Source organism: Emys orbicularis, chromosome 3 (genome assembly GCF_028017835.1).
Source record: "Emys orbicularis isolate rEmyOrb1 chromosome 3, rEmyOrb1.hap1, whole genome shotgun sequence".
Classification (NCBI taxonomy): Eukaryota; Metazoa; Chordata; order Testudines; family Emydidae; genus Emys; species Emys orbicularis.
The window spans coordinates 87,356,157-87,375,516 of NC_088685.1; the positions used below are offsets into that span (position 1 = coordinate 87,356,157).

Consider the following 19,360-nt stretch of genomic DNA (forward strand, 5'->3'; position numbering starts at 1 on the left):
ATTTATTTAATCCTAAAACAATTCTTTGCTTAATGGTGTTTAAGTACCATTACTGAAGATTACAAAGGGGAACTAAGCTTTAATATGTTTATATAAAATATTAGACATATTTGAATACTTCAAGCTACCCCCAACCCTCCCCTCAGAATGCTCTTCCCTCCCCCTCCCCCCAAAAGATACAGTGTCACAGATACAGTGCAGGACTCGCAGCTTTCACAATATTCTTCCTTCATTGTGCAGTTTGTGCTACATAAACGTCACCAATGTAGACTATGCTGCTAATCCCATTCCTCACTCTCCTGTCTTCTCCAAAAACCAGATGAGAAACATTGCAGGATGGTATTTGACTGTCCACTGCTTCACCAAGGGAACAGGAATGAGAAAACAATCAAGTTGATGTCACTTTCCATTTCTAGTTGCCAGTGTGAAATACCTTTCTGAGGGCACACAGAGGTTATGGGTACGGTCAAAACTGTGAATAATAATAAGTGTCAATTACCAAAACTGCACAGGTAGAAAAATATACATGATCCTGGGTTCCCATAACATATTACATGATTAACCTCTGAATACAAAGAGCATTTTTCCTCATGAAATTACCTCTGAACAAGTCTCTCTCACCTTGGCTCCCATCCACCCTGAAATTCACACATAGCTCACCAGAAAAGGCCAAATATCCAAACACCAACTGACAAAGAGAGAGAAAGCGAGCAAACGTGCACAGTAAACATTTTTAAGCAGTAACCACTGCTTTTATTTATTCCCCTTTCTACTTTTATTTTGAAGGCAATGGAGGAGTTAGCTCAGCTTTGCACGTGCATAGAAGCTGCAAGGGGCTAAAGCACAGCAAGCAATTTAGATCTAGCAAATACAGAATTATCTATTCAGTTTAGACAATGGTGATAGCAGTCATTCTAGGGGATGGAAGCTCATTGAATTAAAGCACATTATAATGCTGTGTATCTTTGCACTCCACACATCGATGAACCTACACTATGATTCAGCTTTGTTGGCACTATAAGAGTCCAGCTTAACTACAAGCAGATTTTTGTCCCCCTGCCACCATCAATAATTTGATGATGAATAAAAGCAGGTGGGAGGGGGACAAACGTTAGACAATTATGTTACAATAGCCAATGGTGTTTTGAGAGGACAGAGGGATATGAAGAAGACAGGAGACAATGACCAGCATGTCCAGAGCCTAGTATCCAGAAAATTGGATGCCAGTCACATGAATATCCAATAATGTTGTTGTAGGGCAGGGGCAAAATTCTCCTTCAGATAGACATGGGACTCCCACTGACATCATTAAGAGGTGGGGACTTGCATCTTTCGAGCCCAGATACATTGCAAGCAGGTAACAAAATTTACTAACAATTAAAATCAGTTCCTGCCAACTAAGCTACGCAGAAGCACAGGACATGTAGTATCACAAAGAATAAAGATGGAAAGTATCCAATAGGAGATGGTTTTGTCCTAATAATAATTTATATTTTCCTTCAAATTGCTTCATTTCATTTTTATCACTTCTTGCCCATTCTTTCTTCAGTCACTTTCCAGAGAAGCCTGGTGTCATCGGCAAACGGAGCAAAGTCTTGTGGCAGCTGGTGTGGCCAAACCAGGTTTCCAACTGGTTATAAAAGCAAAACATTTTTGTGAGAGGAAAAAAAGCATTAAAAGGTGACTGGGAGCTCACTCTCAATGGAAATACTTATTACTCTAACTGGGACGAAAAAACAATTCTCCTCAGACAAAGGATCTACTACCTGCCTAGTTTCTATCACAATTTTAGTGTGGAATGTATAGTGGTTATGTCTAAAGTCTTGCATGGATTCAGGATAGAACACAACTAAACATGATATCACACTGTGTAGTGTAAATGTCCGTAATATGCATTGCTTAAACATAATTTGCTCCTTTCTTGACTTCTTCTCCAGCAATCAATTAAAAAAGACTGGTGCTGCTTATACAGCGAGGAACATTCTAAAGTACATGAATGTCTTTCCAGTTTTAGTGCAATCAAATTCATCAGCCTTATTTCTAAACACAGAAGGAAAATGGAGCTGCTCCAAATTATACATTATGTGTCTCTGAATACCTGTGGCTCCGAAAGTTGGATAATGATCCTCCGATTATGCTTGTGAGCTCTAATTATTTACCTGGGATAGACTGCTAGTAACCCATCCACTTATGGTCCTTAGGCACAATCACAATGTGTTTGCTCTTAGGAAAAAGAAACATTTCAGTGCAACCAATCTGGATTAATCACAGCAATGTGAAGAATAAAGAATTTGCGTATTAAACATGAAAAACGAAGACAATTTTCAACATGCTCTTCAAAACATACAATAAGTTATCTTAAATTTGATGATCTTATATAAAAATGGACAATTATTTGTTTTTTTTATTTTATAATCCTTTACATTTTTGTTGTCTTATATTTAGATAATTGATTCAGGGAAACTGACAAAGGGAGATATATAGAGCTCCCACACACATTAAAGAAGTGGTTTTTTGTTTTGTTTTGTTTTTTTAAACAAGGACTAGTATAAGTCCTCAACCACATTCTCTCTTCTACTGAGATCATAGGGCACTAAATATATTTTCCTGGCTATTTTGGGTGCCCAGCCAGAGAAGACATTCTGTTACATTCCATTCCTCTGTTCCAATGGCGCTCCAAAAGCATCTCCTTTTCATGTAAGTATCATGCTTTAGTTTAAAATAATGCTTAATTCAGCACTACTCAGAACATGGTCATAATATGTATGGGATTCAATATGAAAGATTTAGGAAACATTCACAATCTTCTGTTTGGTGTACAGTCCAGTACCATGAAGCACATTAGCTGCTGCAGAGACTTGGGTTGGTTTTTTTTTGTTTTTTTTCCCCCTAAGACATCGCCTGAAAACTAGACTAATACAAACAGAATAGTAAAATACTCTGGAACAGTAAAATTTGCTGTTCTTGACATCCATGAGGAAAACAGTAATATCCTGTGAAAAAAACATAGTGCTTTTAAAAGGTGCATTATACCTGTATAGCTAAACTGGTTTGCCTAGTATAAAACTAACTATATACAAGCTTGAAAGCCTGGGAGTTCAAGATTTTAAAACTTTAAAATCACATTAAAGAGATTTGAAAAGATAGATTTATGGCGATCACTACAGCATGAGAAAGGTGCACCAGGAATCCTTCAAAAATTCCATAGGTTAAAGAAGTTAAGTGCTGGGTTCAGATCAGACGGTTTCATTAGAGTTACCACAATGGAACACATGCGAGGGAAGCACGCGGGAGGGCGGGGGGCACTTCACAAGAATCTCCTTTATGGCAATAAAGAAGGAACAGAGTCATTGAAAAAAAAATCTTCCGTAAATAAAGTTTTCCTTTTATAATTGTGAATTTTAAATTTGTATCACAGTTTGCATTTTTGGTTCTTCTCATTGTTAGGAACTTCATATTGCTGGAGTCTTTTGACTTTTAGTCCATTCCTTTCTAAGCGCAGTCTATTAGGTCTCAGTACCTATGAGACTGATGAGACTGATGATACTGAGAGCTCTGTTGAGATGATGTGGAATAGCCCATTGTACTCTGGGACTGAGAAGATCCCTGAATGTTGCTTTGGTAACTCAGGCGTGAACTGGAGTGCTGGAGAAAAAGAAAATGGAAAAGAATTAAATTAAAACAGCCTGTTAGGACAATGATGCAGGGAGCTTTTCAACTCTAAGAGGCTCATTCAAATCAAAATGCTGGGTGAAAGCAACTGAACAGCATTCCTCTTTAAGGGCCAACAGTATGATAATTAAATCATTATTATTAATATAGCACCCAAATGGTGTTAGGTGTTTGACAGGCATGGGAAAAAGACAGAAGTTACAATCCAAGACCATTTTAAAATGATTTTGAAGTGATTGAACCCCATTGCTAACTCTTAATCTTTGTTGTTTCTTAATCCCATGTCTATCTATCATGATTTATTTTTTAATAAATATCTATATTTATTTGTTATTTCTATGCCACTATTAACTAAATAACAAATGTAAGTGACTGCCAGCTCCAAACTCTCATTCTCTACATTGGGGGGTGGGGTGGGGAGAGATTAGGTGTGCTAGAGAGGCAATGTATTCAGTTCCAGAGGAGATGGAATAAGAGTAGGGAAGAAGTGGGGGGATATGACTTAAAAGATACCCCAACATCTGACTGGGGAGAGACTTGTTGATAAGTTCCAGTAATAACATCATTCTAGAACACGTCTCGATTCCTATTCTGGTGCTCCATCTACTAAAAACAAAGACATTTACACAGAGATGCCAGTGAGTGCATGTGTGCAAGACCTTAATATTTAATTCCCTGAATTCACTCTTTAAATTGCCAGAGTTGTGAAACAAGGTTTCGCAGAAACAGGAACAAATGTTTGTTATTTATTAATCTTAATACTTTGTATGGAGCAGATCTCAATGAAGAAACATCAGCTACTTTAAGAATTTCAAAATACTTGTACAGTATTTTGCAGATTCATAACAAAATAGTGACTTAATCTGTTCATGCCCTCCAGTTTCCTTGCCAATAAACAGTTAAGACCTGGTAGTATGTATCGTATAAAACATATGTAGCCCTTTTCATGTAAAATATTTCAAGATCCTGTATAAATGATCAAATCTGGCCTTCAAATCAAATAAATGCCTGTGTACCCCGGTCTTAGATTTTGTTTTACAGAGCTCTGATCCTATTGCCTTAACATTTAGCATCCAGGCATTCAACAAAGAACAAAAATAAACAAATGCTCTGTCACCAGCTACGATAACAACAAGGAGTCTGGTGGCACCTTAAAGACTAACAGATTTATTTGGGCATAAGCTTTCGTGGGTAAAAACCTCACTTCTTCATGCATCTGAAGAAGTGAGGTTTTTACCCACGACAGCTTATGCCCAAATAAATCTGTTAGTCTTTAAGGTGCCACCAGACTCCTTGTTGTTTTTGTAGATACAGACTAACACGGCTACCCCCTGATACTTGACAGCTACGATAAACATTAATCTAGACTCCACTAAAAAGATGAATAAATGAAAAAATGAAAAGGGTCAGAAAGTTAGACAAAAAACAAGCAAACCAAGAATTACAGTTGTCATTCTTAGAAATCATAAAATCATAGAATATCAGGGTTGGAAGGGACCTCAGGAGGTCATCTAGTCCAGCCCCTTGCTCAAAGCAGGACCAATCCCCATCTAAATCATCCCAGCCAGGGCTTTGTCAAGCCTGACCTTAAAAACCTCCAAGGAAGGAGATTCCACCACCTCTCTAGGTAACCAATTCCGGTGCTTCACCACCCTCCTAGTGAAAAAGTTTTTCCTAATATCCAACCTAAACCTCCCCCACTGCAACTTGAGACCATTACTCCTTGTTCTGTCATCTGGTACCACTGAGAACAGTCTAGATCCATCCTCTTTGGCAACCCCTTTCAGGTAGTTGAAAGCCACTATCAAATCCCCCCTCATTCTTCTCTTCTGCAAACTAAACAATCCCAGTTCCCTCAGCCTCTCCTCATAAGTCGTGCTCCAGCCTTCTAATCATTTTTGTTGCCCTCCGCTGGACTCTTTCCAATTTGTCCACATCCTTCTTGAAGTGTGGGGCCCAAAACTGGACACAGTACTCCAGATGAGGCCTCACCAATGCAGAATAGAGGGGAATGATCATGTCCCTCGATCTGCTGGCAATGCCCCTACTTATGCAGCCTAAAATGCCATTAGCCTTCTTGGCAACAAGGGCACACTGTCGACTCATATCCAGCTTCTCGTCCACTGTAACCTCCAGGTCCTTTTCTGCAGGATGGCTGTGATGAAGGATGGCTGTGATTAAATAATATAAATGATTGTTCCCCACAGATTTAAATTCAGAAGATAAGTGAGCCCAAAAGCAAAATATTTTTCCTTCTAATTTTGAATTATATCTAATGGAGTAAGATTAATGCCATAAAACTAAAAGAATGCATTTAACTAGGCTATGCTTACTTTAGTCCCACAAAAGAGAATTTCTGTTTTGACTCCAGATTTGGACAAATTGCAGACATTCCATTCTGGATATAAGACAAACAGTCAGCTAGAACTAAGAAAGAGAGAGCGCTACAGCTAGCCAGATACAAGTATAAAAATGGATAATCAGTTTATACTGTTTAACAGCTGATTTAATTGGAACATACAAATAATTAACAGCACAGGGGTCAAAATAAAGCCTGGCGTGGAGGGATCACTAAAACAAATGGCTACAGGCTGTGCAGAAAAGAATCACAAGAGCTACATTTAATTTTCCAAAAAGGTAAGACTAAAATTAAGAAAATCCTGTAATGGGAAGGCTTGCCTAGAACTCCAAGACATCCTGAAGGATCCCATGGTCAATAACATCAAAGGCAGCACAAAAATCCTCAAAATATGGACAGAAACAAGCCAGCCATAAATAGGGACTTTCCGAGATCTCAATCCACTCTGGAACTTTTCAAGAAAGAAATTTGACTGAGTTGTTGCTACTCCTAAATTGCCATCACCACCTTTAAAATCATTTGCAATAAAGAAAGAAAACTAGAAACGGAAGGAGAATGTCTAGCATTCAGAAATCAATTATCTGGGGAGGGGGCTTGATGGGTTAGGAAGTCAAAGCAGCTCTAGAGTAAAAAGAAAGGTTTAAAAGAGGCATTCACCCACGAAAGCTTATGCTCCAATACATGTTAGTCTTAAAGGTGCCACAGGACTCTCTGTTGCTTTTTATCAAGATGATGTCCTTACTAAAAGTATCCAGCAATAGCATTTAGAATCCTTGCAAAAAACATAACTTCAAGTGATATCCAAAAAACAACAACGAGGAGTCCTTGTGGCACCTGAGAGACTAACAAATTTATTTGGGCATAAGCTTTCATGGGCTATAACCCACTTCATCAGATGCATGGAGTGGAAAATACAGCAGGTAGGTATAAATACACAGCACACAAAAGCTTATGCCCAAATACATTTGTTAGTCTCTAAGGTGCCACAAGGACTCTTCGTTGTTTTTGCTGATACAGACTAACACAGCTGCTACTCTGAAAAGTGATATCCAGTCTCTTCTCATTCTGACATATTTTCAATGATCTTTTTGATAAGAAACAAAGCTTTGTTTTCAGGTGTATTTTTTTTAAAATGAAAAATATTTATCTGGTGATGCTCAATTAATATTGTCTGAAATGTTCATGATGTCCCCAAGTATTTGTAAGTTTGGTTCATACAATGCTTTGAATTATTTCATATATGTCACTTATTCAGTGGAAAAAATATTTTAATTCTAATAAACCAAGATAAATGTGCAGCTTCAAAAAGAATACAGAAATATTGTTTTCATTTAATATATTCTAATGTTGCTATAGTGGAAAACAACAGACCAGTTTATTGCAAATAACCCCTCAAATGTTTCATTTGAAGATTCACTTTTGAATTCACTCACAGGAAACATTTTAGAGATAAAATGGGAATCACCATTATTACAGTGTCTTGCTTAAGCATGAAGCATACTGACTCACTTATAGATCTATGTTATAGCGTCACAGAAATTGTTGATCTTTAAGATTAAAAGAACAGTTATCAAGGTATTAAGACAAACAATAGAATAGGAATTATCCCATCTATCATTATCACATGGAACAGAAAGTGGCAGGAATTAAATCAAAGAACCTGTGCTGTTGACGCAGCATATTTTTCTAGAGCCTGCTTCTCACATGGGATCAATCCTCCAAAGTGCTGACTACTCTGGACCCAATCCAGCAAAACACTTCAGCATGTGAAAACAGTCCCACTGACTTCAGTGGGGTTACTCACATTCCTAAAGTTATGCACATGTTTTAGAATGATATTGAAATTCTGAGAACAAAGGAAACGTTATTGAAATCTATATAAATACCAAAGAGTGAAATCCATCTATAATGAATTTTGATACAGTGAAATGTTTTTTAAACTGAAGTAGAACTAAAGTCCACAGTTCTACTAATAATTAGAGCAAGCACAATTCCATTATAATTAACTTCACTTAAAGTAAATTTATTCTGTGGAAATATTTCACTATAAAATTCTATAGTGGAATACACCTTGCCCCTAAAATTAACTAAAGTAGTAACAATCAGAGTCTGTACCTGATAATCTGAAGGCATGACAGGCCCGCCTGAGTTAGTGCCTGAAGGCCCTATGCGTGGTTTCTTATTTGGAGGCACCTGATTGAGGCTGGAGTCCTGGCTGTGCTGAAGTCCTGCCCCAGTGCCTCCTCCTCCTGCTCCACCTCCTCCTGCAGTCCCATTTGTCTGGGTACTGTTTTGCTGTTGCTGCTGCTGTTGCTGAGGTGCTGCTTGCGGTTGCTGCTGAGGTGCTGTTTGTTGCTGATGTTGATTCTGTTGCTGTTGATTCTAAGAGAAAGCACAGCTGGGGATGGTCACTTTTTTCCTGAATTATTTATTTACATTTGGTGTCACAAACTCTTCAGAACCCCTAAACCACAACTTGGGTGAGAACTAGCCACAGGACAAAGCACAGCTGGACTGTAGTGAAGAGCACCAAAGTGAGTGAAATATCTGTCCTCAATATGCTGCTATTTGCTCCAGGTAGATATTTGTGAACTGAGGAGGGAGGGATGAATTTCAAAGTTACTTAAACTTTGTGGGTTTGAAATTTCAGAATAGAATAAAATTGTGGTTCATTTTTAAAAATAAGGTGCACTGGGGGAAAAAAGCAACTTGAATGACAATCTAGTACCTCCTATCCCTAGCCAGCCAATCCAGATCAGCTTAATAATGAGAAGGATGGAAGGAACTATCAAGAAAATGGTGGTGGTCACATCACGAATGAGTGCAAATAAGCTGCAGCAAGGCAGCCAGATAGCAGTGATGAGCAATAGCAAATAAAGTAATAATACTTTGCACTTCAATGGCACCTTCCACCCAAGAATCAAAACAACTTTCCAAACATTAATGAAGCTTCACAGCAATCCTGTGAGGCAGGTGGCATTATCTCCATTTTACAGATGAGTCAATTGAAGCACAGAGAGATGAAATGAGTTGTCCAAGGTTACATAGTAAATCTGTGGCAGAGCTGGGAATAGATATTCCAACTCCTGAGTTACAGTGCTATGCTTTAACCACCTTGCAATGAGAGAGATGCTGGAAACAGGCCAAGCATGGTGCCCTAGACACAGGGTCAGAGAGTCTTGGTGGTAGCAAGAGGAAGAGAGTTTGTTAGAGCAGACTGCCTGGAGATAGGGTTGCAGGCCAGTGTTTTCTGGGGCTGAAGGAAGAATGTGGTGGCAGAGAATGAGGGGAAAAGGTAGCTGAAAGAAGGGAGGGAGAGAGAGACGCGAGATAATTGAAAGAGACACTAGTGCCTGGTAGCAAATAAAAGAAAGGGGAGGGAGCCAGAAAGCAAAGAGAAAAAGGGCAGAACATATGGATGCAGAGTATAGGAGCTGGAGAGCAAAGGAGACTCTGGTGGCCTGGCAGCAGAGACCTAAGGACTTGAAAGAATGGAGGGTGGAGCGTGATAAGCAAGAGTTCCACAGATATCCAGCTGTAAAGAAACAGAACCATCTGGCATTGTAAAAGGTTCTTATTGCCGGGCATCCATGCAGCCAAGGGGATTACAACAGTGACCATTTTTATTTGTTGTTCATATAAGATATAAAACTTTCTCTTTAGAGAAACAAAAACACATCTTTATTGCAGTCTGAGTTTCACCAGCCAATAAATAAAAACTCTAAAATGTTGCTCAAAATATTTGAGCACTTTTTGGTAAATACTTTAAAACTTTATAAAATTCTGAACTCATTTCAGTTCTTCCAGGGTCTTGGGGGTGAGGGGTCTGCTTAACCAGACAACAATTTATCAGAGCTTAAATGTGGTCAACCTTTATGGAAAACTTAAATAATTCGCTTCCCATAAGTCATAGCAACCAATTGCCTTCAGCACAAACTTCTTGGCAGACTCACTAATCACAAGCTATTTAGCGTCCTCAAACTAAAGTGTGCATCGATTGCCATTCATCACGACAATGTCACAAGTTACACTCCAGATGAAATTCACAAGAATGTATTTATTTAGGACTGCACAAAGGCTCATACTGTCTTGCATCTACATGGAGGGCTTATGTCTCCCTTTCCTATCTGCTAAAGTCAAAAATATATCCTACTTCCTGTGTGCATCATACAAGTCACACCCAGTTTCTATTTCAGGGGAGATCAACAAGTTAACTTGTTACGTTTTTTTTTTTTTTTTTTAAGTTAATGAAGTTTAACTTTTTTTAAAAAAAAGAAGTTATTTATCTCACAGAGGTAGATCAAACCATTATTAAAGATCCAAATGAACTGTCATATTTAAGACCCCATTTGTATCATAGTGCTTAGATTGTCATTTTTTTCAATTAATTATTTGACATTTTGTGATTTTTACATATGGGTGCTTGGGTCTGAGCTGAACCATTTTCACTATGAATCCCCACAGCTGCCAAGTTGAAACCTGGGCTGCATGAAAAACCGAGAGAACTCTCTCAACTGGGGCTAATGATTTGTTTCACGGGGGCATGGATCATGGAGTCCATGTTTTTTCTGGCTTTGGACAGGTGAGGCATGGAGATTACCTAGCTGGTTTGAGAAATCTGTGTAGTGCAGCTACTGTTCCTTTTGCTAGGATGAGGCCTAGTCTACACTAGAAAAGTTTGCCAGTATAGCTATAGTGGCAACTCCCCTAGTGTAGACGGCAGCTTATACTAGCAAAAGAGTGTTTCTGCCATTACCATTTTTAACAGTTATCTGAATGACGTAAGTTATATCAATGTGGAGAATGAGGGCTATAACTGTGTTATTTTGTTATGAATATTATATGTACCTCAGTTTGCCTGCCTGATATTATTCTGTCTGACTACATGGAGTTGAATTTAGAAGGGGTTGTAAGGAAGAGCAAGCAGGGACCAAAACAATGGTCAGAGATAAGCTCTGGGTAAACAAGTTCAGAGGGACAATAATAGCTGGGCGATTAAATTGGGAAGATGCTCTTCCCAGATGCCGGCTAAAAGCGACGCGCTGTTTTGCGAAAGCCAGAGCCTAGATATCAAAAGGACCATAAATAGTTCAAAGCAACCCGTGGAGAAGGGAAGGGGTTGTGGGAACTGCTACGAGAGGTGACACATTTTTAATTCAGCGGCACAGTCTGCAGAGGTGAGGTTACCTAGGTTGAGTGGAACCCTCCTAAACTTGCATGGAAAGGAATAAGTCTAGGTAAGGCCAGACACATGTACGTTTTTGTTGTTTTCACCCATTTCTCTGATCACAGTGTATCTTTGGGTGAATCAACAATACTTTTGTTTGGAAGGAGCTGTTTTGAGTCACTTTAATAAGTTGCTGGTCACAGGCTCCTGGAGGAAAGTTTCTTGCAGGTGCCAAATACATACAAGTCTACTGTGTTAACATGAAAATAGGAGGATCCTGCCACCACAGGATCCAGTCTAAGAATGGTAGACCTGTGTGGTTACACCCAAAGAGAGGTAAGGCAGTGAAACCTGTCAGTTGAGGGGTGCACTCAAGAGGGACTGCAAAGGGATCTAAGGCACAGTTCGCTCTGTAGCAATGACAGCATGGTTGACTAAACATGTTGTAGCTTGGAGGTCCACTCTAAGGTGAGATGAATGCCCACAGAGAGACAGGGAGAAAGCACTGTTGCAGTTCACCCCATGACAACAGGCAAAAGCACTTACTTGCTAGTATAACTATGTCCACACTAAGGCTTTGGCCATATAGAAATGTCATAAAAATAAAGAAATCACACCAGTAACTGACATTACTATACCAGCAAGTTTCTAGCATAGACCTGCCTGAGTCTGGGAAGCAGTGCTGGAGACAAGGTAGATGCACCTCGCCCCCACAGGCTTTCAGGCACTGCTGCCACTGCAGGTCTGAGCTGGCAGGCACTGGTGCAGTGGTTTCCAGTGTTTTGAAATGGTTGTGAACTGTTAGAGGTCATTAAGTGGTTTAACCCTTTTTTTAAATGATGAATATTGGCAACCAGTGACTGGGAATTTGTCTTTTATTCTATTTCCAGGACCAGATCTGCCTCACAGGGTTGCTGTGAAGCTTTATTACTGTTTGGAAAGTTGTTTTGATTCTTGGGCAGAAGGTGCCATTGAAGTGCAAAGTATTTTTACTGTTAATATAAATTACTGTGGCAAACAACAAGCTTTAGTAAGCATGTATTACTTTTTCAAGACATTTAGTAAACTATTTCAAGACTGTATTTTATATGACAGCTATTGCAGAATCATTGTTCCTTCATGTCCATCACTGCAATAAAGGGTTTTGCTGTTTTCACCCATTAAGCTGAGTATCTTCCCACTGAAGGGATCTTTGTCACTGCTCTGATTATTGCAGCATTTGTGACAACACAATTACGTTGTGCCTGCACTCTACTAGAAAAGTAAATCTGACATTCAGGAACTGCATAACTCAATGGGATGAAACTTGTTAAATAGTAAAGGTGTAAGGACAGCAGCACATTCCCCTGCACTGCCACCCTCATTCGTTCTACTGTTTTAGTTAGAAAAAAATCTAGCCATGTGTCTGAAACAAGGGGAAGGAAAAAATCATTGGGTTTTGTTTTTGTGAATACTTATTTAACTTTGCTGACTAATGAAAATTTTGGAGAAAGGATGTTTTTATTAAAGATTTACCCTTCCGTTAAAGTGTAAGAGCTCCAGATACACCATCTCAGAGACCCCCTGTAAGCCTTCCAGCAAAACCAGGAAAGACCAAACTTGACATTCCTGATGTTAATATGTTTTTTAAAAAAAATATTCTAAGCCTTTTTTATACATCATAAAGCAGCAAAACATGGTACAAATCCATTTTTTAAAAACACCCTTCACTGGTTACCTTTAACAAACTTTTCTTGTTGTGGAAACAGATTCAATGAGTAATACATAGTTTTAAATGTCATTTTTTTCTAAATTAACTAGATATGCTGCAAAATCTTTATTTATAGCACGCATAAATATGCAACAGTCCCCATGAGACACAAAGGCTATTTACACAACAGATCATAATAGCTGCTTTGAATATTTATACTGTGCGTGTCATTTTTCTTTAACTAAATAAAATTTCCCAAGAAAATGAAATGCAAATATATACTTTAACACTCACAAATGAGTAAAATCAACTTAACAAAAGCCAAACTCATTTGAGCTCATGTTGTTCCTTATTGTTCGGTAACCGAAAGTTTAAAAAGCATTGCTAAATCTCGGAATTTCAATTACATCAGTATCCTGACTCCACGGCTATTTTAATTTAGGTTTTGTAATTTCCTAGTCTCAAAAAAAGACCCGGGGAACAAAATCCTGAGGATTTAGTAGATTAACATTTCCCCCTGCTCTGACACTGTCACATGTAAAAGAAATACTAATCTACAATATCAGCTCAGAAAGTAGAATTTACTCTTTCAAATGTATCATTGACAGGCACAGCTTTAAATCAAACTGGGCTCCCATGTTGTACAGACTATCTGAACCAGAGGACATGCATAACCAGAGGGTTCCTCTTGGCTCAATAACAGGCCCTGTCCCATGCAGATGCCAGGACACAAGTTAATTACAGCATGAGGCCTCTTTCTCTTTCTTCTGTTAGCCATGTATTACTAACAGTGTCTGACTAGCTGTAAATTTTTAAGCTTAGGAAAAATACAAACAAACAATCTTATTCACTATAATTTACTATGCATTAATGTGAAACTTTCTAATGTACTGTGAAAAGTTTGGGGACAGTCTTGCCTTTAAAACACATTCCTGGGTAAGAGCCCATGTTCTTTTAGTTTCCCTTTGTGGCATCACAACTTTTTTGTTACATTTTGAAAAAAAGTGCCTTTTATTATACCTTATCTCCTTTTTCTTCGGGTTCATCCTCATTGAGGAATTCTCGTTTTGGATAAGGAATCTGGCAGCCAGCAAACACACTGAAATATATCAAACAGCAAATCAGAGACATACTAAACATACATGCTTCTGAAATTAATTTGTTTAATGTCATATATATTTCAGGGCTTTTTCTTTTAATGTTTGTTATGCCTTGACTCCAAATTACTAAGTGACACCCTATAAACACCCAACAGATATATAACTACTGGTAGATGTACACTGACAGGAACAGTATCCCTGATGATGACACAGCACAACTTATTGCTGAGCTCTGTGACTTTATCCTCACGCACAATTATTTCAAATTTGGTGACAATATATACCTCCAGACCAGTGGCACCGCTATGGGCACCCGCATGGCTCCACAATATGCCAACATTTTTATGGCTGACCTGGAACAACGCTTCCTCAGCTCTCGTCCACTCACGCCCCTTCTCTACCTACGCTACATTGATGACATCTTCATCATCTGGACCCATGGAAAGGAGACCCTGGAAGAATTCCACCATGATTTCAACAGCTTCCACCCCACCATCAACCTCAGCCTGGACCAATCTACACGGGAGGTCCACTTCCTAGACACCACCGTACAAATAAGCGATGGCCACGTTAACACCACCCTATACCGAAAACCCACCGACCGCTACGCCTACCTTCATGCCTCCAGCTTCCACCCCGGACACACCACACGATCCATCGTCTACAGCCAAGCACTGAGGTACAATCGCATCTGCTCCAACCCCTCAGACAGAGACCAACACCTACAAGATCTTCACCAAGCATTCTCAAAACTACAATACCCACACAAGGAAATAAAGAAACAAATCAACAGAGCCAGACGTGTACCCAGAAGCCTCCTGCTACAAGACAGGCCCCAAAAAGAAACCAACAGAATTCCACTGGCCATCACCTACAGTCCTCAGCTTAAACCTCTCCAACGCATCATCAGTGATCTACAACCCATCCTGGACAATGATCCCTCACTTTCACAGACCTTGGGAGGCAGGCCAGTCCTCGCCCACAGACAACCCGCCAACCTTAAGCATATTCTCACCAGCAACCACGCACCGCACCATAACAACTCTAACTCAGGAACCATTCCATGCAACAAACCTCGATGCCAACTCTGCCCACATATCTACACCAGCAACACCATCACAGGACCTAACCAGATCAGCTATAACATCACCGGCTCATTCACCTGCACGTCCACCAATGTTATATATGCCATCATGTGCCAGCAATGCCCCTCTGCTATGTACATTGGCCAAACTGGACAGTCACTACGCAAGAGGATAAATGGACACAAGTCAGATATCAGGAATGGCAATATACAAAAACCTGTAGGAGAACACTTCAACCTCCCTGGCCACACAATAGCAGATGTAAAGGTAGCCATCTTACAGCAAAAAAAACTTCAGGACCAGACTCCAAAGAGAAACTGCTGAGCTCCAGTTCATTTGCAAATTTGACACCATCAGATCAGGATTAAACAAAGACTGTGAATGGCTATCCAACTACAGAAGCAGTTTCTCCTCCCTTGGTGTTCACACCTCAACTGCTAGCAGAGCACCTCACCCTCCCTGATTGAACTAACCTCGTTATCTCCATACTGATTTATACCTGCCTCTGGAGATTTCCATTACTTGCATCTGAAGAAGTGAGGTTCTTACCCACGAAAGCTTATGCTCCCAATACTTCTGTTAGTCTTAAAGGTGCCACAGGACCCTCTGTTGCTTTTTACTGATTTTAACTTTTGCTATATTTGCTGTTGGCAAGCTGCCTTCCTCTAGAATTATAGCAGAACTGAGTGAGCACAAATGACAGCACAATTATTTGCTGTCCTGACACTGCATTTGTTCACTTTGCTGTGTGAATCAACCAGAAACTCTACAGCACTTAATTGGAAGTATGGATGGCACAGTGGATTGAGGGCCTGATCCAATGCCCATTAATGTCATGGGAGTCTTTCCATTGACTTCAACGGCTTTTGTATCATGCCCTAAATGTACTAGCTATTCATCTCTGGAGAACTGGAATCAATTAGTCTTAGGGACCTTGTTTAGAAGGAAATAAAAAAGAAGTTTTTAGATTGAGTCAGCTAATATGATTTAAAATACTATTTAGTATCTAGTGTACACACAGTTTAATACCTTTAAATTCATGTTGCCAGGTGTTGTGACCTAGGCAGAAGTAGACCAGTATGAGAGAACAAAGACCTACTAGTAGATAATATTTTGTACCAATTTTAGTTTCAGCAATTCTTGCTGTTGAACCTTTGGGGGGTAACCTGTGCTGCAATACAATCAGCTTAACATGATTTTGAAAGTGCTAACCTGGGTCTACGATAATTGCTAAGTGGCATTTCAAATCATAATGGCTAACTTGATTTTTTTTTTTAATTCTTTTTTCCTAGTCTAGACTAGACCTGTGCTTTCTTCCTACATCTGGAATCCATTCCCTGTCTATCATGCCTCCTCCATAAATTCCATTTTAAGTATTCTGTTCTTCTAGGAGGCTGTGGAGAGTGAGGGGGATATCAGTATTATATTTTATGAATATCACATATATCACATATATCACATATTCCTCAGTTTACCTGCTTGATATTAGCTTGTCTGGCTGCATGGAGTGAAATCAAAGAAAGCTGTTGCGGGGAAATACACAGAAAACAAACAATACCACAGATAAAGTACCTTCAGAGAGAATACCCAAGGTTGTTAAGGGAACAATGAGGGAGCTATTACTTTGAAATGCCCACCTGCCTGACTCCAACAAGGCTAGCAAGGACCAGGCCAGAGTCTAGGATCAGTGGGGACACTCATCCAATAAAGGCCCCAGCCTAGGGAAGATGGGGGTTTGAGTGGGCAGCAGCTGCTGGAGGTGGATATCTGATTGACAGACAAAGAGAACGTTGCAGGGACTCTCTCTCTCTTTCCCAAGCCCGGGGAACCGGTACTTGGGGTAAATGGAACTTACCTAAACCTTGAAAGGAAAGAGTAAAATGTAAGGCCCAGGCAACAGGCCTCTTTGTTTTAACCCTTTGCTCTGCTTTTTATTCACCTTTGAGTAAATTAACAAGACTTTGCTTTGAAGGAGGTGTTTTTGAGTCACTTTAATTGGATCCCGGTAACAGGCTCCCAAAGGAAAAGGGCATACAGATGCAAAATACAGTTAGGCCTGTTGCGTTATCACAGTTGGTAAACAGGGAACCTGCAGTCCAGAGATCCTGTCAACGGGTTGTAGGACCCCTGGTTCCACCCAGAGAGGCATTCACTTGAGAAGGATTGAAAGGAGTCTAAATGTGCAGCTTGTTCTGTAACCATGACAGCATCCTATAATCCCTAGAACTCCCCTCAAATAATTAACAAAAGAGTAAATATTTTTTTGAAATCCAAACAAATATCATAGGACTAACAAGACTCATGATAAATGTCATTGCTTGATCGCTCACAGACTTTTGTTGCCTTGTAAGCTCTTCAGGGCAGGGATCCCTTTTTTATACATTTATAAAGTGCCTGGCACAATGGGGTCTAGTCCATGACTGGAGCTCCTAGGTGCTACCATAATAATAAATAAAATAAATAAAATAATAACAAAATAAATAAATAAATAATAATCCCATGCTGCATCTGTGTATTTTCTATTCAGATAATAAAGTTTCCTGGACAGGGTTTTTATTGCCTTTCTGGCTGAAAAGCTCCTAGCACCCTGTTGGCACAATTAAATAATTGTATACAAAAAACACTATGTTAAAAGAATAGTCGGTTTGCAAAGACAAGCACTCAAATGTTAGGAAATTCAAGAATAAAGGTGACCATGCCCCTGCATACAGTTATTAATTACTTGATCACATGCTATTTTTACCACAGCATCCCTGCCTCACTAAGTACATGGGATGGATAGGACTCTTCAAATGGGTAGATATTCATATTTCTTTTTATCCTCTTCATAGAGTGGGTGGCCTTTCGCCTTATTTACTGCACACCCTCCAACTCCTGCATGGAATACAGAATTATTAATTTCCTCATGAGCTTTTCCATGGTGCTCATCATTGTGGCATAAGAGTACTTCACAAACACTAATGCATAACATTTATAACACCCCTGTGGGTAGGGAAGCATTACCATCCACATTTTATAGCTGGGGAACTAAGGCACAGAGAGATTAAGGCCAAAACTATCAAGTGTCCACTAAATTTGCTCAGCTTGAGATCCATTGGCATGTGGATAGCAGTTTATATGTTCAAATCACACCTCTCATTGACATTAGATGCAGTTGTGAGTACTCAGCACATTCACAAAGCAGAACCTAGGATCTCAAGCTGGGAACCCATAAAATGAGGAACAAACCATTAGTGGACAATTGTGAAAAGTTTGGTTTAAGTGACTTGCCCAGCACCACATAGGAATTTCATGGCAGAGTCAAGAACAGAATCCAATTCTCTAGGATATCATTCAACTGCCTAAACCATGAAACCATCCTTTCTCTTCCTGCAATCTCCTTCACTACACACCTTCCAACTTCTGCAACAAATGAGGCAAGGGTTTTACAGACAGCCTCATTCACTACAGAACACTGGTTCAGCCCTGCGCAGATCCATCCTGTACACTGAATGAGGCAGGTGTCCTGTGGAAAAGCAGCATGTTATCATGTAATTAAAGTCTGTATCATAACACATATGCACAAGGAAGCTGAATTAAGCTTGCATGGGCAACCTGAAGTCTGGCATTTCCTAACTTTTGAGTGCTTGACTTTGTAACCAAAATGTTCTTTTAATGAAGTATTTCTGATGTAATTTCCTAGAACACTGAAAAAACATTCTATCGTGACAAGTCATCATATTTTTCCTTAACCTCATTCTCAGAAACAGCTAAACCATTTTAAGTGAAACTTCAATAAAAAACCAAAACAAAAACCAGCCTGAGGCAATCCCTACCCAGCATTGAAAATTTCAGCCCAAACGGTTCAAGTTTGGTAAAATTATAATGGAAAGTGGTTCAGCAACCTTAACTACATCAGATGCTGCTGCCAGCTCAGTCTATAATTAATGATAAGACACTAGATTGAGGCCATATGATAAAGTATTTTTGGTATTCTTATCATAACAGCAGATGTATCTGTCCATGTCACACCACCTCCACTGGCATAATTCAAGGTCTCTGCCTAAGGGAGACTGTAGACTAAGATAAGAGGGGCTGATTTATAAGTAATTGTTCAGAACTAAGTACATTATGTACAGCTTGGCTGAATGATGTATGTCTAAGAGGGGCATATCTACAAGAGTTTGATATAAATACTTCAGAATAGTTTTCTAAGAATCATCGCTTCTTTCCCCCCACCATTTACCCACTTTTATTGAGTGCAGCAAGTATAAAGTTGTTGCTCTGCCTATCACTGGTTGATTTACA

The 19,360-nt window shown here is 39.4% G+C and overlaps 1 protein-coding gene across 1 annotated transcript in view; it reads right to left on the bottom strand.

Moving 5' to 3' along the window:
* Positions 1-2,891: 2,891 nt before the first annotated feature.
* The window catches only part of CDK19 (cyclin dependent kinase 19), a 213,568-nt gene continuing 197,099 nt past the window's right edge, over positions 2,892-19,360 (bottom strand). Inside the window, exons 11-13 of the mRNA XM_065400782.1 lie at positions 13,909-13,987; positions 8,147-8,413; positions 2,892-3,645 (exon numbers count right to left, since the gene is read on the bottom strand). Of these exons, the coding sequence (XP_065256854.1) occupies positions 3,514-3,645; positions 8,147-8,413; positions 13,909-13,987 (478 nt within the window). The 3' untranslated portion in view covers positions 2,892-3,513. The remainder of the gene's footprint in view (positions 3,646-8,146; positions 8,414-13,908; positions 13,988-19,360) is intronic.